Below are 24,628 nucleotides of genomic sequence, written 5' to 3' on the forward strand. Positions count from 1 at the left end.
AGCCCAGTTCTCTTGTGGGGTTGAGGAAACAGAGATCAGAGTTCAGGGAGGTCAAAGCAGCTAGAATTTGTGAGGCAGAGCTCTGGATAAGAGAAAACTAAGCAGAAAAAAACTTCAGAAATTTGCATAAGGGTTTCCTTGAGTCATTGGGTGAATACCAATTGCTGCATGCATATGGTGAATCACCATAATGTTGGGCGAAGAATAACTCCTGAGGAAAGAACAACTACTGGGGAGCTGTGCACAAAAAAATTCCCAGAGCTTACACAAAACTGGGAATTGTCCAAGTTCCTACTAGCCAGAATCACCTTACTGATTACATGGAACATTCATTAGAACCCGTATGTGAGTCATATCTTAGTAAAGAGTTAAAGTAGTCGTAGAGTTAAAGTTACCCTAGAGCTGTTGTAAACAGTTTATAAACAAGTCTCAAATGGGTGAAGCCGATTCTTAAGAACAAAGTTTACAACCTTTCTTTAAAAGAAATATTTTTAAAAATCCATTACTCAACAACATAAAATTCACTAAGTCTGATATCCAATGAAAAATTATGAGAGAGACAAAGAAGCAGGAGATAAAACAACCAATAAAAGATTAAAAATAGACAGAAATGATAGAAGTAGCATACAAAGACTTTAAAACAGCTATTACAATATAAATATGATCTGAGATTTAAAGGAAAATGTGTATGAGAAATGGATGGTATAAAAGAACCAAATAGAACTTAAAGAGATAAAGAATAAAATATCTGATATAAAACTTTCATCAGCAGGCAGTGGCAGTTAATTCCTTTTACCATGCAGCTTTGCTTCACTCCATCTGGACTTTCCTGAAGCTGTAGGAGATGGTCAGGTCCAGATCTCGACCGGGCCAGGTGAGGTCTGTGGACCTGAGGTGTCCACTGTAAGGATGGAGAGGGACTGAGAGAGTCCTCGGGCCAGGAGAACTGCAAAACCCCCTTTGAAAAAAATAAAAACAAACACAATGCTGCCACATTAAAAATGCTGGGAGAGGAGATTGGGGGTGGGGCACAAAAAAGAGAAAAAAACCCTTTAATTGACAGTATTAACCATTAGTAGATTAGATTAGAGACTGTAGAAGAAAAGATAAGAAGACTTTAAGAAATATCAAGAGAAATTCAAAATGAAGAGAGAAAAAAGAGTGGTGGGTGGGGAGGGAAAGAATAGATTCTCAGTGATCTGTGGGACAATATCAAGTGGTGTAATATATGTATAACTGGAGTCTCTGAACTTGGGAGGGATGGGGTACAATGGGTAAAATATTTAAAGATGTAATGGCCAAAATTTTTCCTAATTTGATGAAAACTATAAACGTACAGATCCAAGAAGCTTAGTTAGCCCCAATGGGATAGAAATAGGAAAAAAACCCAAAACAGAACAAAGTGCATTATAATCATATTGCTCAAAATCTGTGTTATGGAGAAAACACTTAAAAGCAGCCATAGGAGAAAAAAGGACACATTACGTACAGGGGAAGAAATAATCAAACACAGACTCTTCTTCAGAAACTTTGCAAGTCTTGTGACAATGTCTTATGACAATAGAATGGTACTTTTAAAGTGCTGAAAGAAATGAAGCTCTCAACCAAAAATTATGTATCCAATAAAAATGTTTCAAAAATGAAAGTGAAGTAATGACTTTTTCAGACAAAACTTGAAAGAGCTCATTATCATCTAACCTGCACCTACAACAAATGACAGCAATATCAATAAAGATGGGGTGGGGGATAGAAGTATCCTGCTGAAAGTGTTTTGCATTATATCTGAAATTATATTATTTGAAGGTAGACAGTGATAAGTTTAAGATGCATATTGTAAATCCTAGGGTAATCAACAAATAAAACAAGAAGTATGGCTAATAAACCAATAATGGGTATAAGATGGAATATGAAAAATACTCAATTCTTCAAAAAAAGGCAAGAGCAAAAAAACACACACAAAAAAACAAGAACAGAACAAATAGAAGTAGCAAGATGTTACATTTAAAACCCATCATATTGATAATTACATTAAATATAAAAGGTCTACACCAGAGTTTCTCAACCCCAATGCTACTGATATTTAGGAACAGATAATTCTTAGTTGTGGGGACTCGTACTTTGCACTGTAGGATGTATAACAGCATCCCTGGCCTCTATGTGCTAGATGCCAGTAGAGGCCTCCCTCACCTCTGCCACTGTGACAATAAAAATGTCTCCAGACATTGCCAAATGTCCCCTGGGGGCAAAAATGCTCCCGTTTAAGAGCCACTGATCTAAGAACTCCAATTAAAAGGCAAAGAGTGTCTGACTGAATGAAAAGCAAGATCCAATTATATTCTGTCCAAACAAAGACAATCGAATATAAAGATAAAGGCTAAAAGTAAAAGGACAGTTTCCTTGGTTGGCCTTAAATGCATAGTCAGGTCCCTTTGTGCTCCAAGAGTCTAAGACCACTACTGCTCTATCCTGCAGTAACTGCACTGATTCCCCCAGCCCTCTCCCACTATCCATTCACTCCTGGCAAACCACAAGCACAGGCATAACATTCAAAGATGTAAAAAAAGTCTCCTTCCTTGCCCTGCATTCAGTCACCCAGTTCTCCTCCCTGGTGGCATCTACTATTACAGTTTCTTAGGTATCCTTCCAAAGCTGTCCACGCATTTGCAAATGAGTACAGGCATATTTTTCCCCCCACAAATGATAACACATTTACACAATGTTTCTCACATGGCTTCCCCCACCCTTAGCTTAGGTTGGAAATCTTTCATATCAGTACATAGAAATAGATCTTCCTCATTTTTTCAACAGCTGGATAGCATACCATTGTGCTGATGTGCTGTAATTTATTTGAACAGTTCTCTATTGATGAGCATACGCTTCTAATCTTTGCAAGCACAAATAATGTAGCAATGGATAACCTTGTACGCATATCATTTCACACCCGTGTTGGTATATCTGTAGGATAAATTCCAGAAATGGAATCTTTAGGTCAAAGACTATATATGTATTTGTTATTTGGGGAGATACTGCCGAGTTGTCCTCTACGGACTTTATAAAACTTTGATTTTTGCTATTCTGACAGGTGGAAATGCTACTTTGTATATGTATTCGATTTGCAGTTAAGTGAGCTTGAATATTTTTTCACGTGCCTAAGTGGTACTGCATTTTTTTTTTCCTTTATACTATCTCTTCATATCCTTTGAGATGGTCTTTTCTTATTAGTTTATAAAAGGTAAAGTCTGTGTTCCGGTAACAGACGGATGGTCATGTCCTGACCAATGACCTTGACGCCAGCATCAACACACCTGTCACCTGTCTCTGGATTTATTAACTCAGGTTTGGAATCTTGGCTTTGCTACTTGCTGCGTGATCTTGGGCGAGCTGCTTAACCTCTTTGAGCTTTAGCGTCTAAGTATCGGGCATAGGGGTTTCCCTGGTGGCGCAGTGGTTGAGAGTCCGCCTGCCGATGCAGGGGACACGGGTTCGTGCCCTGCTCCGGGAAGATCCCACATGCCGCGGAGCGGCTGGGCCCGTGAGCCATGGCCGCTGAGCCTGCGCGTCCGGAGCCTGTGCTCCGCAGCGGGAGAGGCCACAACAGTGAGAGGCCCGCGTACCAAAAAAAAAAAAAAAAAAAAAAAAAGTATCGGGCATAGGGTCTGGCTTGTCAACATGGCGCAGAACCGTACCTTTAAGCCCAGGCAAGGAGTTGGCTTGGACTTGTGAGTCAACAAAGTACCGGACACGTTTCTCCGCGGGGAAAGCTTGCTTAGGCACAGAGGCCCGCACGTAGCAACCCAGACGGCGGAGTCCGGGAGAGGCGCCGGAGAAAGCGGGGCCTGGCTCCTTAAAGCCCGAGTTCTCCAGAAAGCCGCAACCCCGCTGTGACCAAGAAATAAAAATCGCGCAAAGAGCGAGCCACGTTCTTCGAGGAGATTCGTCTTCTCAGCCGCCTTTTCTGCTCCCAGGCGCCACGCCGGGCCAGGCAGAGCGCGGGCGCGGCGCGGCGCGGCCCGGGTCCGGCGTGCAGCGGGGGCGGAGGCGGAGGCGGAGGCGGAGGCGGAGGCGGGGGCGGGCCCCGCGGTCACGTGAGCCCGGCCAGCTGTTAGCTGGGGGCGGCGGGCCAGAGCGCGGGGAGTCTGGGGAGGGGGAAGCGCCCGACGGCCGCCTCCGCCACTGCAACTGCAGCCCTCGATGTCGCCACAGTGATCTCAGGCGCGGCACCACCCGCACCCTCGCCGGCCTCAGCATCAGTACCGCAGAGCCGAGCCCGGAGCCCGCAGCCCCTCAGGTGAGCTGTGACGGGCACCCCTGGGAGTAAAGGGAATCTGCGGCTGCTTCCCCCGGCGGGTTTCACCCGGATCCGCCATCGCCGTCACCTGTGCCTCGTCGCCTCCAGCTGTCCCTCCAAACCCGCGGGTGGGAATCCCGCGGATGCTGGCTTGGGCTGTCTGGGGTCTCTAGGGGATCAGGAGAGAGGGGGCCTCAGCCCGGGGTTGAGGTGGGGGACTCCAGCTACAGGCTGCGGGGGCGCAGGAGAGGGCTGCCCCACCCCAGGGCGCGGGCGCCGCAGCCTGGTTGGAACCTGTCCCCGCTCTCCATCCCCCAACCCCATCCTTCCCACCACCTCTTTTGAACTCTCCTCACTCCCCCAGGCCGCTTCTCCTGTGTTTCCATTGCTTGGTATCTCAGTTGCTGGCCCGCTGGGGTGTGTGCTCAGTACGGCCCCCACCCTCCCCCCCAGACCGCTCCGGGGGTTCCCGGCTCGTACGGGCACACAGCTGGTGGCGGAGCGGGCCAGGCACCTAACCGGTCGCACCTGCCGCGCGGGCGGGCTCGCGGGAACATGGCTGCCTGGCGGGCCTGCTGCCCTTGGCCCGGCTCTGCCCCCGCGTCCGCCGGTTCTGCGGTTGCGGTTGCCGAGTCGTGTCCGGAGGACTACCCTCCCCCTAAGGGCAAACGCGTCGGCTCTTGCTGTTGTTGTCTGCGAGGGCCGAAGGACTTGACATAACACCGCTCTCCTCCTCAAGCCACACCCGGGGCGGATCTTGGGGATGGGGGGGTGTCGGGGCAAGTTAAGGCGGTGGCGCCGGGGCACTTATTGGTAAAAGGCACTCGTATTTCTGAGATGATTATCCACTTCAGTTTGCCTTTGCGCCCTCGGTTCGCTTGTCTGTCTGGGCGCGGATTATTGGGCTACATCACTTGTGAGGTCTGAGACGAGTGTGATCTGCAAAGCAGGAGGGACACTTGAACTTTAGAGAATTGACGAGAACTAAGATTTAGGGGTTAAAAATGTCCATTCAACTCAAATGCAGAAGCAGTCATTTGCTGTGGCTCCAAACTGTCTTGGTAGTGTTCTGTTAAATAATACGGTCTTTCTGGATTTGCTGTTTAATTCTGGCTTGCAGGTGTCTTGGATTGCGCTTGTAGTCCAGCTTCCCGATGTGTGTGTGTGCGTGTGTGCGTGTGTGCCTACTGTGCTCCAAGCCTGACTAGAAGATGCATCAGTTGCAGAGGAAACCTATGTTAATTCAAAATGGCAGCATGAAAAATCAGGCCAGGCGGAAGCAACACAGACCAGAACTAACATCAGCTGCCCCCTGACTGAAGCATTGATGGAGGAATCTACGGGAGGGAAGGCCCTCGTGGGTATCGCTGCAGCCGGCCCTAAGGGATAGGAAGAGATTCTTGTAGCAGGCTAGATTTTAGGGTGCAGCAAGGTTCTGGGGAGGTTATGTGGGAAGTTTGGGGAGTTGTAATTATCTTCAGGTGCAAAGACCTGATTAAAACTCTCTGTGATTTTGATCTGATTTTCTACAGGCTTCTCTAAAGTTGATGTATCTGGCTGCCAATATCTGTTTGATAACTTCTGTGCTGTTTTGTACCTATAAGTGGCTCTTAAAAGAGATGAGTGTCTGGTATAAACATCATCCAAGAACAGTACATATGACAAATACCAGGTTCTTAGAGCAAGTTTCATTGGAAGAACTGATTTAACATCACGAGCAAGCACTCAGGCACCAGAGGATGGTAAATTCTTGAAAGGTGACTCATGTTAGGATTTTTTTTTTTAACAGCATTTTTTTTTTCCCATTTCACTGCTGTGCTGCCAGCCATCTTCTCTTTTAGCAAGGAGGAGATGCATGAGGAGGCAAATGTTTCAGGGATAATGGGATGGAGGGAGATTAGTGCAAAGGTCAGGAATGGTGAGCTGGAAGCAGCCTGAGAAAGTGCTGTGCTGTCAACCCCTCTTTACAGCCTGGGAGGCTGAATCCAGCGGGGTGAATGGACTGCACCCAAGGTCATATAGCTGGTTGGCAGCTCGCAGTGAGAACTAATATCCAGGTGTCGTAACTCCCCATTTTAGGGTTCCACATGCCGCCTATCAAAGCCTGGGGGAAAAGAGCAAACCTATCATTATTAGCATGGCAAACACTTCATGAAACCAAACTTTAACATGATTTAAAAATCTGTACTATTTAAAGTAAGTGCTCACACCTTAGTTTCCTAACTTAAGCCCATTTAACTTCTTAAGCTGTGTCCACCTCATTTTCCAGGGACTAGACTGCTTCTATATTTAAGCACCCAAACCATAATTTTATGGTTTTTACATTTTATAATATGTCAGAATCTTTGAGGTGAGAAGTGCATTCTTTGATTAAAAAATTAGTTGCTTGTATTGCTTGTCTGGTTTTGTAAAGAAACCAAGGTGGGACATATAATAGCTTTTGGATATATCTAAGTTTAAGTAATAGTAAATAACAAACCTATTTTAAAATAACTTTGAAGCAGCACTGAAGACAGAGTCTTTTTCTAGAATTTGAATTTGAGTTCTCTGAGTCATATACCAGTGTCCCTAGTTCTACTAAAGCAGAACTAGAGATTGTGTGTGGGTTAGTAAATATTTGTGCAGAGGTGGTGAGAGCAGGGGAAATATTTCTTCTGAGCATTCTGTACCGTCAACCCAGTGATCTGCAGAAGGTGAAGGTGGGCGCGCTACAGGGAACTGAGAGAATAATTGATGATGGTGAAGCAGATAGGAACTAGGTATGGATTGACAGATAATGTGGAAATGAAGACAGATGCTGATGCCACATGTGCCATTAAAACAATAACTTGCATTAGAGCATGAATGTTAAGGTTCTTTCATTGAAATTCTCCCAGTATGTCAAAGATATTTAAAATCACAAGTTTTAAAAAAAAGTAAACACGTGCAATCTGTGTTTGTTGGAAAACAATAAAAAATACAGATAAGCCAAGATTATTTTTAAAAAGCCACCCATGATCCTTTTATTCAGCAATAATCATTCGTTCTGAAAGTTTGGGTATTTTCCTTGGAGTGAGAGCCCAGGCTTGTGCTGTCTAATTCAGTAGCCACTAGCCACCGGCCACATGCTATTGAGCACTTGAAACATGGAGGGTCTGAATTGTGATGTGTTGTGAATGTAAAATATACATCAGATTTCAAACATTTATAGGGAAAGGAATTTAAAACACTTCATTAATAATTTTACTTATTTATTTTTATTAAAGTATAGTTGATTTATAGTATTATGTTACTGTCAGGTATACAACGTAGTGATTCAAAATTTTATAGATTATACTCCATTTTAAGTTATTATAAAAGAATGGCTATGTTCCCTGTGTTGTACAATATATCCTTGTAGGTTATTTTTTAATACATAATAGTCTGTACCTCTTAATCCCCGTACCCTTATCTGGTTCTTCCTTCCTTCGCTCTCCCCACTGGTAACCACTAGTTTGTTCTCTATATCTGTGAGTCTCTTTCTGTTTTGTTATACTCATTTGTTTGTTTTATTTTTTAGATTCTCATGTAAGTGATAACATACAGTATCTGTCTTTGTCTGTCTAACTTATTTCACTAAGCATAATACCCTCTAGGTTCATCCGTATTGTTGCAAATGGCAGGATTTCAATGAACAGATACAGTTCATTAATGACTTTTACGTTGATTATGCAGGCATACTTTGGAGATAATGCGAGTTGGGTTCCAGACCACTGCAATAAAGCAAATATCAAAATAAAGCAAGTCACATGAATTATTTGGTTTCCCAGGGCATATAAAACTTAGGTTTATAGTGTAGTTTGTTAAGTGTGTAATAGCATTATGTCTAAAAAAATGTATATACCTTAATTTAAAAATACTTTATTGCTAAAAAATTCTAACTATCGTGTGAGCCTTCACACGATAGAGTGAGTTCTCTTTTCTCTATGCTAACATCAAAGAACACTGATCACAGATCACCATGACAAATATAACAATAATGAAAAACCTTGAAATATTGTGAGAATTGCCAAAATGTGACACAGACAGGAAGTGAGCAAACGCTATTGGGAAAATGGCGCCCATAGTCTTGCTTCACTCAGGGTTGCCACCAATCTTCAATTTGTAAAAAATGCAATTATCTGTGAAGCGCAATAAAGCAAAGCACAATTAAATGAGGTATGCCTGTATTTTGAATTAATATTTTGGATATATTGGATTTAAACAAAATATGTTATTTAAAGTAATTTCACCAGTTTCCCTTTACTTTTTTAGATGTGGGTCCTGGAAAACATAAAATTATATATGTGATTCACATCTGTCTTCCATTATATTTCTATTGGGCTGCATCGGTCTAGGTCATTAGCAGAAAGTGGAGGTTGGTTGAGGTGTGTGATACTGTTCATAGAAATGGATGTGGGAGGTGAGGGAAGTTTGAATAGACACTGGAGGGGAGGCGATGGGGTGAGTGGAGAATGACTGACGTGATGTACATGTCAATCACACCCACCTGTCCTCTCTTCCCCAGAAACTCCCAGCATCCTCAGAGCCTCCACCCAGTCTGGGAGAGCAATGAACTGAACTGGGTGGGTGACTGAAAGGGGAGGAAGTTGGGGGCCTCTCAGCTTGAGCCTCACTGGAAGCAGAGTGAGGGAACTTGATATGGTTAATGTTCCCTTCTCCTTCTCTTCTTAATGGTTATATATTTAACCTAAATCGCCCAGTGCTACCCTAAAGTGAGCTAGGTGTTCTTGAAGGCTCCCATAAGCATTTCTGATCATCGTTTTAAGTTGTATTATTGCCCTCCTCTCTTGGTTGTATACAGGAGTGCCTCTTCTTCTAGTTGATGAAGACCTTGAGAAGATCTTTTTAGCTCCATTTTCCCTTAGGTTGCACATGGTGCTTATAGGTGGTTAGGGGCTCAGATTACATATCGATAATTCACATGACTTCTTAAAAGTCCTAGTTAAAATGATGGAGTGATCAAAGGCTCTTCTGAGTCTTTTTCTCCTCTCAAAATGAAACCTTAGTGTATTTTAAAATTGCACTTAGCAGTGCCTAGCGACCTGAAAGAATTAAATGAAATGTCTTAAAATGTCCTTTCTTGAGCACTGAAGTAATCAGATTTTAAAAAATAATTAAAAATCCAATAAAGTAATATGAGCTTGTTATAGAGAAATTTTAAATGACATAAGTAGATGAAATGTGAAGTTTCCATCTCTATAGCCCACATTTAGTCCCACTTCCAACTCTCAGTTAGATATTAATCCTTCCAGGTCCTTGTTTTTCCTTCCTCCGTTCCTCCCTCCCTCCCTTCCTTCCTTCCTTCCCTCCCTCCTGTCTACCTATAGTATATACTTATAAATATTTGCATAAGTGGGGATATTCACACCCACATATATATGTATTTACATACACACACTAATATGTTCATATATATGTATATAGGTTCCTTTTTGATAATAAAATGGGATACATTTCCTAATGGTAAAAACACAGCAAATGAGTCTAGCATTAATGGGCATTTACAAAGTAGTTTTTAAGTCCGTTTTGCTAGATGTAAAGTAACCCTGTGGTTTCATACTAGCAAGATTTAAATTTCTTCTGTAGGAAATGAATGTTTAGCTGATTTTTTTGCAGGGACAGAGTGTAAACCACTGTTTTAAGAGTGATTGGGGGGCTTCCCTGGTGGCGCAGTGGTTGAGAGTCCGCCTGCCGATGCAGGGGACACGGGTTCGTGCCCCGGTCCGGGAAGATCCCACATGCCGCGGAGCGGCTGGGCCCTTGAGCCATGGCCGCTGAGCCTGCGCGTCTGGAGCCTGTGCTCCGCAACAGGAGAGGCCACAACAGTGAGAGGCCCGCATAACGCAAAAAAAAAAAAAACCAAAAAAAGAGTGATTGGGAAGATTTTTTAAAATCCCAGTTTACAGCATTAACAGGTAGTATCAAATCATATTACTGGGAAAAGATGAGAATAGACAATCCATTATTTATATGGGAGAGGAAAACAGATGGTGGGAATAGGAAGGTCATCATTCAAAGCAACCTTGCCAAATTAGTGGACACAGTGGCAGCAGTGTCAGAAATGAGAACACAAGGAAATGAAAGAACCCTAGATGTGGCTTGTTCAGTAGCTCCCAGGTCTTTCCCACAGGGAATGCTTTTGGCAGCTAACCACATACCTGCCTATTTCAAACACATTCTTCTTCCTTTATCTCCATAATCATTACATTCCCAGAACCCTAATCTTTAAGAACCAACCTTTCTTGAATGTTTCTCTATTCCAGATACTCTGCATCTATTAGCACATTTAATCCCCATAACAGTACATAGTAGACATCATGGCCGTGTTTTATAGATGAAGAACTTAGTAGTTGGAGGAGCTACACCCGGAATCTGGGTCTATCTGACTCTTTCTTAAAAAGCCATAATGTAACCTCTTGGATAGATTATTCTGACTGCACAGGTCGAATGTATACTATTAATGTGATGTAAGTCATTTTCTTTCTTTCTTTATATTACTGTAAAAGATGGAAAACTGTCTTTCAACCTGCCATGTATTGGAAAACATCTTCCTTAGAGTGAACTTGATCTGACTATATTTTTCTAATTTGGCTAGCTTGAATGAAAAATGAATCCCACTTGTACTCTTTATCTACTACTTCCTACGTTAAAAAAACGGTTGTATCTATGAGAAACGGATGCCATTCAACTAATCCCTTCTCTTCCCCTCACTCTAAAATTCCTAGAAGCTCTGCAAAAGTGATACTCACGCAGCCTGAGTTTTCTTTTACGTGGTACCATATTTTAAATGCACCAGAGTGATGAACAGATCACTGGGTGTAGCGGAGTTTTTGAAGGGGGGCCTTGAATTCACATGTGTCCCAACATTGAATGGACACAGAATAAATAATGAGCCATATATATCTACAGCATTATTTTTCAGATGTGTAAGGATTCTATTACCAGTTAGTACGTACAAATGCTTTGAAAGTGTTACTAAATTCATAACATATATTCATTACATATTTTTCCCAACCAACTACAATCACTCTTATGTGGGGTGTCTATGAAAATTTTTTGATGTTAAAAAGTTGGGAAACATATTAGAATATTTCACATTATAGAGAAATTCTGGAGTGATTTGAAGAATACTTTTGTTAAGTGACCAGTTACCCCCTAATTTATCCTATGAAGCAATGTAGATTTTGAAGCACAACATTCCACTTGACTATAGAAAAGTCTACGTTTCCTTAGTTATTAAGCTGTCACGTGAATCATTAAGTTGGACATTTTGCTTTATTCATATTTCTCATTGTCACCATATCTCGAAAATTAGGCAAAATCAGATGTGGCCAAAAGATAAAATGAATTCATTTGCCATGACTGAGCTGTGGGGTTCTCCTTAATCCCCGAGTCTCTGCCTTATTGAAAGGCCGTGTTTATTAGCAGCAATATATTGAGAAAATAGATTATTTCTATTGCAACTCTTCCTCTTCTTCTTTTTTTAAAGTATTTTCATCACAGATTCTGTATTTTCATGTGGGAAGTTTGAAAGTGCCTGAATATATATAGGTTAAGAAATTGCCTGTGTTTCTGCAACCCAGCAATACTATTACTCTTAAAAATTTTGTTGCATTTCCTTATGATCTTTCTGCATCATCTGTCTATATAATATACATAATTTGAATGATACCGTATATAACTTTGTGACCTCTTTTTATTTCACCAGCTTGTTCTTGCGTATTGATAGATTTCCCAGCTTTCCATGATATGTACAGATAGCAAATTAAATATCATACATTTGTTTTGTTTTGTTGCTGGATTCTTATGATCATCTAAGTGGCTGTATTTTGGGAGAGGGTGATGCACCAGCAGTGGTCCATTAAATTATCAGGGGTTACCGTGAAGTTGAGTAGTTGTTAATTACCTGGAACTTTGGTTTTACAAATTTGAAATAGACACTCTTTTCATTTCCTCTAGCTAATCACCTAAACTGCAGTAGTTTTGGAGTGGAAGAGCAAATCAGTTTGTGATCATTTCAGTCATTAAGAAGAAAGCATCCAAAGGAGATTTCTTTGCAGGTCCTACTGATTTAGAAATATTCAGCTACATGAAATGATATCTAGCTCTTCTTTTTTCTGGCTTAAATTCTTACTTTCTATCCAAGGCAGAGGAGTCATGGTCATTACCAAATCATTTACCTTGCATCTATGTTAAATGAAGAATGCTTTTTTTTTTTTTTTACAAAAAAGGTATTTTTAAAGATTTGGGTGAGACTTTATTTCTTTAAAATAGTGAAAACTGCAAAACATTTAAGTGACAATTAACAATCCAGATCTTCCTGTTTATCATGTAGTGTGATTAGTCTGATTTCCCAGTTTTAAAGCCAAAGACCAAGAAAACATAGCCTCCTCCATCTTTATTTGTCATACTTCTCTCAAGTTACCCAGGGGTGGGTTTCACCACCTTCGTCTCGAAGGCAGAGAGTATTGCTGCCAATGCTGTTGCTGAATTCAGCAACATTCAATTAAAATTAAATGGTTTCCTTAGAAATAAAATTGAGAAGCAAGATGGCAGAAAGTTGATGGCCCTTGCCTTAAGGGAGCTTATTGTAATCTTGTATGTGTGTGTTGAAAGTTTCCACACTAAAAAAAAAAAAAGAAAGCTGGGCAGAAAAAAATGAATAGTACTTTAGAGAAGCAAAGAGGTTTAATAACCTATAACTGGATATTCCACATCAGTCTGAACTGACTGCATCAGAATCACCTGGGCATTTGTTAAAAATATTCTTACTGGGAACTCAGCTCAGACCCACTGAATCAGAATCTCCAAGGAGGGGATGACTAGGAATCTGCTCCTCAGACCATCATTTTGATGTGTTGTCAAATGTGAATCCCGTGTATTGAACCACAGCTTGGGAGCACCTTGTCAGAATCAGATTTTCCTGCTCTTTTTCTCTCATTGAAGATGAAATATCGATACCCCTTCCCCTTCATTTGTTCAACAAACATTTGTTGAGGTCTTATTATGTGCCAGTCTTTGCGCGAGGTGTCAGGGAAATAAGGATTTACATACATGTCCTTGCCCTCATGGGGCTGATAGTCTAAAGAGCAGAGACAGGCGTTTTAAAACTTGAGGGAAAGAGATATAGCAAGGTAGAGGAAACCAGGGGCTTGCCTCTTCCCCCAGTGCGCTAATATACCAAGCCAACTGAAATCCTTTCCCGTCCTCCGTGCCCCCGGTAATCCTTCCTTAAAGAGATATCTGAGCCCCCAAATAACTTACTCATAAGTTATGACTCCAAGAAAGCATTTCCTATATTAGATCAGTCTAGTGCTATTTCTAACCTTAAAAGAATTTTAAACATCTTATCATATGCATTACTTCTTAAGTAAAGAGAACAGTATGATAAACCACTATGTACCCATCACTCAGCTTCAGTTATTTTTATTACCTAGAGAATCTTGTCTCATCTGAATTTCCCACCCTTTCTCCTCACCCTGGATTACTTTCATTATATCATTTCACATGGAAATATTTCAGTATGTATTTCTAAAAATATAGGCTCCTTTTTTCGGACATAAATAGAATATCATTGTGTCTAAGAAATGAACAATAATTCCTTAGTATCATCAAATATTCAGTGCATTTATGTTTTCCCAACTGTCTTTTGTTTTAAATTTACTTTTTGGCCGCGCTGTGTGGCCTTCAGGATCTCAGTTACCCAACTAGGTATTGCACCTGGGCCACAGCAGTGAAAGCCTGGAATCCTAACCACTAGGCACCAGGAAACTCCAAATATTATAGTTTTTTTTTTTTTTGGCCACGCAGCATGGCTCACGGGATCCTAGTTCCCCGACCAGGGATTAGCAGCAAAAGTGCAGAGTCGTCACCACTGGACCGCCAGGGAATTCCCCTCAACTCTCATAAAATTTTTGTAGTTTGTTTAAATCAGGATCTAAATAAGTTCCACTCATTGCAGTTGGTTTATACATCTCTTAAGTAACTTTGTCTCTTCATCTTTTTTTTCTTGCGGTTTTTGTTGAAGAAGTCAGATTTGTCCTATAGAGTTTCTCATAGTCTAGATTCTGCTGATTTCATCCCCATGGTGTCATTTGTATTCTCTGTAAACTGATGGTTCAATCTAGAGGCTCCACCATTCCAGTCTGATCCTTTAAGCACATTTTAGTTGCACATTGGAACGTGAGTGTGTCTGTGAGCCAGGGGCAAACCATTGGTGAGATGGTGAAGGAGCATAGTAGGGACTGGTGCAAAAGTGGCACACCCATCCCCAGTGAGTAGTAGGAGGGAGGAAAAGGAACATTTATTGAGCATCCCGCTGTATACGGCCACAGGACCGGGTACTTTCCATACGATCTCAGATAAACACATGTGCTGTGTTGTGTATGGAGGATCAGTCCCATTTTCATGCGGAAACTCTGGCTCAGAGAGAGTTCATAACCTGTCTGTTTCCCAGGGTTAGTGGGTGGAGTCAGGATATGAACAAGAGTCTGTTTGTCTCTAAAGTATGTCCTTCTCTTGCCTCTGTACACATGGGGCTACAGGGCCAACCAGGCATTGTAAATGAGCACAATTGACCTGACACTGAAAAAAGAAAGAACAAAAAAAGCAACAGCCCAAGGGTGATAATAGGCAGCGCTTCCAGTGGCCTCAGTGTTGGGAAGTGGAGAGGACTGTGGCAGGAGCCCCCCTCAGCTCCAGTCCTGCTGTCATGTGGATCCAGTGTTGCTAGGTCTTTTGAGTTTTCAAGAGACGCTAAGCATCTGAATTTCTGTGGAAAATCTCTAGATTTAAAAATGTTAGCTGCTAATTCTGACTTAAAAAAAAAAACCCACACTGTTCAGGCCAGTGCTCTGGACCAAACCAAATGAATGTGCAGCCTGCCACCCCCGTACCTCCCCATGCTGCTAGGAAGTATGTCTGCAGAAGAGTGGCATTGAAGACTGCCTGAGTCAGCTGTCAGAGGTAGGTGTTGCCCTTGGCCTTAGAGAAAGGAAATAGTAAGCAGCTCTTAAAAGACATCAGGTGACAATGGAGCACATCTTCAAAAGGTGAGAGAGCCTTTAGATACTGTAAAGAGAAAGCCAAGTTTCTGAAGTCTCATCTGTTCAGATCAGACCTTGACAAAGGAACAGCCTTCATCATGTAACTTTCTTCACCCTCACGGTGATGCGTCCTTACTGTGCCCCAGACAGCATTCTGAGCACTTTATGTTTCAGCTCATTTGAACCTCACCGCAACCCTGTCATTATCCCTGTTACAGAACGGTAACACGGGGCTGAGATTCGAACCCAGGTTGCCTCCAAAACCTGCTTCCTTACTTAATACCCTATGTGGTCGTTCTTCCATTAGGTAGTTCCTCATTCAAGGCATAGAATGTTAGAAGCTGGAAATCACTGGCTGTGGAGCCCTAAAGCTTTATGCTCTACTATCTTGAGCTTTCAGTGAAACAGAAGAATCTTTCTTTTTTTCAGGCAGAGCTTGATGAGTCTGAGCTAATTTACGTACCTTTCATCAGCTGGCGTTTACATCTCAATTCAGGTAGATAATTCCTTTTCCAAACACCTATTTATTCTTTACTATCTCAATAGCAGATATAGGACAGGAAAATAAATTTATAAGTGAGTATCATTTGTCCTGTTTTCAGTTCAGTGGGAATGTCAACAGTTTAAAAAATGACTTTATTGATAAGTAATATAACATAATAAAATACATTCTTCTTTGCTTTTCTGGAAGGAGGTGATTCATAGACGTTGGCTTTAAGCTTACCCAATCTTCTCAGTAAAGCTGGGAGCTTGGAGAGTAAGGACATTTGGGTTTCATTTCTTTGTGCAAGTAAAGGTACTTTGTCACAGTTATTTGCAAGAGAGTTAATAAGCCTATAGCGTATATAGACAGTCATTTTCTTCCTCTCAGGCAACTCAAGCCTTCCTTATTACTGGGTATGGTGACTAATGAGGGCCTCTGCAGCTTCACTGAGATAAAAGGGCAGGGCAGTTTGGCATTCAGGCAAAGAAAACCCCTACGTGGCTTGGAGCATTCATGCCCTTCAATAACTACTCGCTGAACTTGAAGACAAAGACCTTCTTTCCCACGCAGCTTCCTCCCTCCTTGTCTAGACATTCTGTAAGCAGTCTCCTAGTTACGGGGGTGCAGTGCTCCAGCCCCCCAAGCCTGTACCCAGCCTCCTATCACCAGTCGGAGGGTGGATGTTGGGAGATGCAGCTCCTGTGCTGTGAGCTGCAGGGACTCTGGAGTTATAATTCCCAAGAGGAAGTCATGAATCCTGAAAGGACTTTGATAAGGACAGTGATGGTTAGAAATTGAGCTTAGGGGTACTTTACCACAGCTGATAGCACGATATCTAAAGCTGTCCAGTCCAGTTTTGTAGCCTTGAGCCACATGAGGCTATTTGATTTTAAAAAAATGTTAATTGTGGTAAAAATACACGTAACATAAGATTTACCATTTTTAAGTGTACAGTTTAGTTGTGTTAAGAATATTCATATTGTTGTGCAACCCATCCCCAGAAATTTTTCATCCTGCAAAACTGACACTGACACTGTGTACCCATTAAACAGCTAACTCTGTCCTCCTCCCCACTCCCACCCCCGCCTGCTCCAGCCCCTGGTAACCACCATTCTACTTTCTGTCTCTATGAATTTGACTACTCTAGGGACCTCATATAAGTGAAATTACACAGTATTTGCGTTTTGGGGACTGGCTTATTCTACTTAGCATAAAGTACAGATAAATGTACTTTGAAATATTCTTAACAAATACTTCCTAGGACATACCTGTAAGTTTAATTGTCTGTGGGGGTTAAATTGGAGTGTTTCATTAATTGGAACTGTTAGTTTATTGCTAACCTGGCAAGAATCCTAATTGGTATTTACCACAAAGAAGCCTATTCAGTAGACTTGCTCTTTAAGCCTGTTGCTTTTAAAGATTTTTACTTGAAAACCATAGTAAGAGAGAAATGTTATATTGCAACCCAGTACATACATATACTTATATGTGTATATCTGAACTTAAAGTTTCTTGCACGAGCGCTTACTCTTACTATGTGAGATGCACACGTTCTTTTCTAAAAAATGCTGATCTTGTCCACTATATTGATTTCATAACCCACAAAAGGGCCACAACATGGAATTTGGAAAACACTGCTATAGACATTCCTGGGTTCAGTTTTAGGCCTGTAGTATAACCCTGTACCCACATCCCCACCTCTGGATCCCTGTGGTTCAGAAGACAGCTTCAGAATTGTGCCTCAAAGCAAGCAAGTTAAGAAAAAAGCCATCAATCATGGCTTTATTTCCGAGTAAGCTTTGTTCACTGATTTTAATGCTGGCTTAAGTAGAGTGTAGTTATAGAAAATTCATTATTGAATGGTTATACTGTTTTCCAAAGCTGAGTATAAATGATTAAAAAAGTCTATGTAATAAATTTCTGCATTAGCATGTGTGATTGGGAGTTAAATTTTAGTTTATTTTTCTTTGTGGAAGAGATTATGACATTTCATAATGCTGTATAAGATTATAGAGGGAAAGGGAGAAAAATGGTAAAGTCGGTTTTTTGTGTCATACATGAATGATTTAACAGTTTATAAAAATCCTGTAAACAGAGATTTCAAAATGCATGTTTTATACAGTATATAGATGAGTTAACTTTTCAGATTTTTTAACCTGGTATGTTAGCCAGTATTTTGACAAATAATGGGAACAAAATTGAGATTCCTGGAATTAGTTTCAAAAGAATTTCATCTCAGGGTGAGCAGAAAATTGGCTTTCTGATGGGCCAGTTTTTCTTTTCCTGTTTAAGGAGGCGACTGCAGGAGGCCTGCCCGCTATTTGTGTAAATAATAGTAATGAAAATTTGTGTACTCCCTGAGTAACTCTGAATTGGGCAGGCTGTAAAGAAAAAAAAAAAAGGAAAACAAAGTACTAGAGAATAACTATAATAATGCTGAATAAAAAACTTGTCCTAACTATAACTCAAATAAGAATTTGCCACTTTTGAAATTTTAGATGTTGGGACATAGAAATAGAACCAAATTTTTTCCTTAAAATAAAATTCCTAAATCGGTAATATCCCCTGGTTTTATTTTTTTTTAATCTTTTGTGTGTGATTATATAAGTATAAATACTTGTAGGAAAATTGAAAACAAAGGAAAATATAAAAAAACACAGAAAGAATTTAGTGGTCAGGCTACCACTTCTGGTCTTTTTCTATGCATATTTTCATGTAGTTAAGATAATTTTTTTTCAAATAAATTTATTTATTTTAGTTATTTATTTTTGGCTGCACTGGGTCTTTGTTGCTGCTCGCGGGCTCTCTCTAGTTGCGGCGAGCAGGGGCCACTCTTCGTCGCGGTGGGCAGGCCTCTCACTGCGGTGGCCTCTCCTGCTGCGGAGCACGGGCTCTAGGCACGCGGGCTCCAGCAATTGCAGCATGTGGGCTCAGTAGTTGCAGCTCACAGGCTCCAGAGCACGGGCTCAGCAGTCATGGCGCACAGGCCCAGCTGCTCCGCGGCATGTGGGATCTTCCTGGACCAGGGCTCGAACCCACGTCCCCTGCATCGGCAGGCGGCCCCTCAACCACTGCGCCACCAGGGAAGCCCTAAGATAATTTATTTTGGACACCCCCCCTTCACCTCCCCAAACCATTTCTCCATGCAATTAAAAACTCTTCACAAACATTTTAATGGTTTTATAGTATTCTACCATATAGATGTAACATAAATTTTTAGCCACTTCTCTGATGCTGGACAGTTAAGTTTCCATCAGTTTTTCACCTGTATAAATACCGCTGTAATGCACACTTTTGTGCATGAATCTTGTCTATATTCCTGATCATTTCCTTAGAGTAGATACACAGAAATGGAACTCCCTTTCATCTACTGCTCTGTCTCCTCCCTGTCACAGCCAACTTCTTTGAAAAGCCATCTGTGTGCACTGGCTCCATTTCCTTCCTAAAACCTGGCTTAAAAGGCTTCAGTGGCTTTAGTGTTTATTATGGGACAGACACTAAAGTCCCTGCCGTTGCCTTCAAGACCCAACATGAACTAGCCTCTCTCCCTGCATCTCCAGCCTCTTCCCCGTTACCTCTGGCTCAGCCACACTGGCTATTGGATGTAATGGCTCCTTCCCCTTTCTCCAGCCACAGGGCCTTCAAACCTGCATAGCCTCCCTCTGGAATAGTCTCACTCCCCCACCCATCTGTCCTTTGTGGACTATAAGGTAAGGTATCTACTTAGAGGAAGTGGTTGGAAGTTTGAAGAGAAGTGAAAGTCTCAAAAGTGCATTTACGAGTTAAAGAGAGGAATTGTCCAGACAAAGTACACAAGGGGTTTCCAGGTAGCAATGAGGGCCACTTTCCGGGTATATTCAGAGTCAGGAATGTGAGCTTCACATCAAGGGAAATGGAATTGTCCTCTAGGGCTGTGATCACTTTTAGCTTCTGGAGAAAAGAGCTTTGCTTAAACTCAGTTCACCTGATGAGTTCAGTATCCACTTCCTGTGTTTATTTTTCTCAGTCTTGTAGCATTGTCCTACCTCCTCCTGACTAATTCAGTTTATGTGGGTGATAGCACGATTTGTCATAGAATAAGTGGAGGACTTTACAAATAAATACTTTTGGGGTCATTGGAAACCTCACTGTGAAAGTCCTCATTTCTGGGTTTATTGGGAAGTTGTAAAGTTGCTCTGTTCAGTAGGATTTCTATTACCCACCTGTGGCTATTTAAATTGAAATGAATTAAAATTTGTAATAAAATTAAAAATTTAATCCCTTAATTACACTAACTACAGGCCAATAGCCACTTGAGGCTGGTGGCCACCGTATTACACCGTGGAGATGGAACATTTTCGTCATTGTAGAAAGTTCTGAACAGCACTGATCTAGAGAGCAGACAAGGGTCCAGCGGAGTCATCTCTGAGGCTAGTCATTGTGTAGAATGGTGATCCAGGAAAAGTAATGGACAGTTGGCTTTGGCTAGTTTGCTACAGGTTGTGATACACAGTTTATGGGTTCATCTAACATTACAAAAAAAATGACATAAAAATTCTGCTCCCTTCTGGCATTCCCAGTCATTCCCAGAATTCAGCAGAAAAGCCAGCTTCTCTGGGCCCACATATCCCTGGGCTTCCTTTGCCTATGTATTCGTCATGGTCAAGTGACTCAGATGACCTGCAGACCAAGCAGATGTCCAAGCTGAAGAATAAGTGCTAGTCAAAACCTCCTAGGGGCAGGACAGGAATAAAGACACAGACGTAGAGAATGGACTTGAGGACACGGGGAGGGGGGAGGGTAAGCTGGGACGAAGTGCGAGAGTGGCATGGACTTATATACACTACCAAATGTAAAATAGATGTTAGTGGGAAGCAGCTGCATAGCACGGGGAGATCAGCTCCGTGCTTTGTGACCACCTAGAGGGGTGGGACAGGGAGTGTGGGAGGGACACGCAAGAGGGAGGGGATATGGGGATGTATGTGTATATGTATAGCTGATTTGCTTTGTTATACAGCAGAAACTAACACACCATTGTAAAGCAATTATACTCCAATAAAGATGTTAAAAAAAAGAAGAAAGAAAAAAAAGATTTATCTGTTATTTACTTATTAATTTATTTTTGGCTGTTTCGGGTCTTAGTTGCAGCATGTGGGATCCTTGTTGAGGCATGTGGCATCTTTCGTTGCGACGTGCAGGCTCCTCGTTGTGGTGCGTGGCCTTCTCTCTCGCTGTGGTGTGCGGGTTTTTCTCTTCTTTGGTTGCGGCACGCAGGCTTCAGGGTGCGTGGGCTCTGTAGTTGTGGCACGCGGGCTCAGTTGTCCCACGGCATGTGGGATCTTAGTTCCCTGACCAGGGATCGAACCTGCGTCCCCCACGTCGTAAGGTGGACTCTTCACCACCGGACCACCAGGGAAGTCCCAGATTTTTACTGTTTTTAAGGATCGAGTAAAGTAAGGTTCTGCTCATAGATCAGACACCAGCACTTTTGACATGGCCCAACAATGGGGGCAGAAGGGAAGTCCTATTACATACGAGAGTCATACAAACACAGGACAACGCGTTCTTTCCCGATCTTACCTTCTTCTGGGTCTGTTTCACTTGATTTGGCTCAGCCAGCAATTCTTCCCACCTCCAAATTCTAGGAATCCTCTATAAAGGCATTTTATCTTATAATTATTGTAGGTCTTCCTTACACATACAGAGTCTTGGTTTATTCCTCTCTACCCCTCAAGTTTGAAGATAATGTGGTTTTGTGAAAATGGGAAAGGTTAAGAGGAGGAAGAACTGGAGTCCCTTTTATTTTCTTGCCTTTTCTTTCCCCCAAAGGGGCTAGGGGCTATTTTCCTGAGCTAGGAGGGAATTATTTGCAGAGTTATGGACTACCTACTTCTCTGTGCCCTGGGGAGGGACCTGTCATAAGCACTGCCAGGAGGAACTCTGGCAGCCCGGGGTGTGTGTACACAGACTGCCCTGAAGTAGCCTGGATGTAGACGTAGCAATATGGTTCCTCACAAAGATGTTTCTAAACGTAGAATGTTGCTGACTCTGTGACTTGATAACTGGTCCAGTAATGAGTGAGGGGAGTTGATTTTGATTGGCTTGCTCAACAGAAATTTTGAGACACTGCTCTATTTGAGTGGTCAAAACCCAAAGAAAATATCTCGTATACTCACGTAGCCTCTACAAGTTGCAAAATATGTTCTCAAGAATCATTTCATTTGATGCTCATGATACATCTGTGGGCTGGGGCAAAACATGAGGCTCAGGGCTTCCCTGGTGGCGCAGTGGTTGAGAGTCCACCTGCTGATGCAGGGGACACGAGTTCGTGCCCCGGTCTGGGAAGATCCCACATGCCGCAGAGCGGCTGGGCCCGTGAGCCATGGCTGCTGAGCCTGCGCGTCCGGAGCCTGTGCTCCACAACGGGAGAGGCCACAACAGTGAGAGGCCCGCGTACCACAAAAAAAAAAAACCCTAAAAAACAAAAAAAAAAATCCATGAGGCTCAGAGTGGTAAAGTGATTTGCTCAAGGTTACACAGCTAGTAGGTGACGAGGCTGAGTTTTGAATGCCAGTTGCTTTTCTGAGAATATTGCTTTACTTCTCATTTATATTTTAATGGAGAAGCAGATGGTAAGGATAGTTCCTGATGCTCCAGTGGGATGGATGATGAAGCTGGCTGCTGAGACAGGGAACGTTAGGAAGGGATCCAGTTTAGGGAAAATGATGAACTCAGCTTTGGATATCAGGTAGGCTGGGTCTGTGGGTCAGGAGCTCAAGGAGAGAACTGAGCTGGAATTATATATGTAGGTCACTGGTTCGTAAATGACAAGCGAAGCTCTGGGCATGGATGAGTTTTCCCAGAAAGAAAAGAGCATTAAATGAGGAAGGAAGGGCCAAGCAGTGAGGATGCTCGATGGCCAAGTAGAAGAGAACTAGCCAGCCCAGGAGCAGTTAGAGAGGCGGGAGGAAAGCCAAAAGGTGCTTGAGTGTTATGTCGTTGAGGTAGAGAAAGATATATATCAAAGAGTGGCGTATCTTTAGGTTTACCTCCAGACCCATTTCCCCACGAGCACCTCAAAAACTATCATATGGCAGCCGTGCATCTCTAGATCAGAGGCACTTCTGCAGTGCACTGTTACAAGGCATATTTATTTATTTTTGTATTGCTGTGACAGATGGCAGCGTGTGTGTTTTCTGCCTGGAACAATAACCTTTCCATTCTCCTGCGTCCTTGCACTTTTGGCTGTCACTGCGGTCTGTGGCGAACCTGAGATCCTTTATTCCCACAGAGTACTAAACAATATCTGGTGTCAGTGGTTTTGTGATTCTACTCCAGACACCCCACCTTCATTTGCCAGCTGGGCGCTCTTTTTTTTTTTTTTTTTTTGCGGTACACGGGCCTCTCACCGCTGCGGCCTCTCCCGTTGCGGAGCACAGGCTCCGGACGCGCAGGCTCAGCGGCCATGGCTCACGGGCCCAGCCGCTCCGCGGCATGTGGGATCTTCCCGGACCAGGGCACGAACCCGTGTTCCCAGCATCGGCAGGTGGACTCTCAACCACTGCGCCACCAGGGAAGCCCCAGCTGGGCTCTCTTAATGAGCTCGCTTCACACAGTTCAATACTAGAACTCTCTTAGTGGGTGAAATATGTTTGAAGAACTCACCGGTGGAATGTTCCATGTTAGGCCTGCTTCCATTCTCTCTCTTTTCAGGATGGCTTTAGCTCCTCCAAGTTACTGTTTTGTGGCCTTCCCGCCACGTGCGAAGGACGGTCTGGTGGTATTTGGGAAAAATTCAGCTCGGCCCAGGGACGAAGTGCAAGAGATTGTGTATTTCTCAGCAGCTGATCATGAACCCGAGAGCAAGGCTGAGGTAAGTCACGTGTTACTGTCTCTCACTTAACATGTATTCTCTTTCTCTGGCTTTGTCCAGTACCTTGATGTCTTAACCTGGAAGCCTGCTCACAAGTCAGAACTGTCATGTGGGTTCTGTTGATTCCTGTTTCCATTCAGGTTTGTTCATAGCCTTAAAAACAGGGTCACATGGAGAATTCTACATTCGTTGGTATGGCCCATGTTTTATACTTAAGTAAAATATTTACACAATTCCAAAGTCAAATCTATGAAATAAGATATATTCATAGAAGTCTAGCTTCTACCTTTGTATCATTCACTCCATTGCCTTTTTCTTCTATAGGTGATCATGTTTTGGAAGTTTGGGGGTTTATCCTTCCATTTAAAAAATTACATATTAATATATGGAGTAAACTACACACACATACATATCCATATGAATGTTTATCCCAGTCCCTTTCCTCCCTTCTTAGATGGATGGTAGCATGCTATATACACTTTTCTCCACTTTGCTCTTTTCAACTAAAACTGTATCTTGCAGGTCACTCCATCTGGTCTCTAAAGAGATTCTTCATCCCTCATTTGCAGCTGTGTAGTATTTCATTCTGTGGATGTAATCAGACTTTAATCAGTCCCATATTGCTGGACATTTGGGTTGTTTTCCTGTCTTTTGCTCTTACAAATAGTGCTGAAGTGAATAATAGCCTTGTGCATCTGTCACAGTATCTGGTCTTGGTTTATATATTTTTATCATGTTCACAATTATCCACCAGTTCTTATTTTGAGTGCTTAGTCAGTATTTCTTTGGAATAGGTGCCTAGAAATGGGATTTCTGAGTCACAGGGTATGTAAATAGGTAATTTTTGTTAGATATGGTCAAATCTCCTTCCATAGCTGGTGTACCGTACCGTTTTGTGTTCCCACCAGCCATGTAAGACGGTGCCTGTTTGTTCATAT

At 42.3% G+C, this 24,628-nt stretch overlaps 1 protein-coding gene across 1 annotated transcript in view; it reads left to right on the forward strand.

Moving 5' to 3' along the window:
- The first annotated feature begins 4,176 nt into the window (after positions 1-4,176).
- Positions 4,177-24,628, forward strand: part of SCRN1 (secernin 1) — a 54,382-nt gene continuing 33,930 nt past the window's right edge. The window contains exons 1-2 of the mRNA XM_082661423.1: positions 4,177-4,288; positions 23,531-23,690. Of these exons, the coding sequence (XP_082517549.1) occupies positions 23,532-23,690 (159 nt within the window). The 5' untranslated portion in view covers positions 4,177-4,288; position 23,531. The remainder of the gene's footprint in view (positions 4,289-23,530; positions 23,691-24,628) is intronic.

The sequence above is a fragment of the Grampus griseus genome (assembly GCF_964374135.1).
Source record: "Grampus griseus genome assembly, chromosome: 9".
Taxonomy (NCBI): Eukaryota; Metazoa; Chordata; class Mammalia; order Artiodactyla; family Delphinidae; genus Grampus; species Grampus griseus.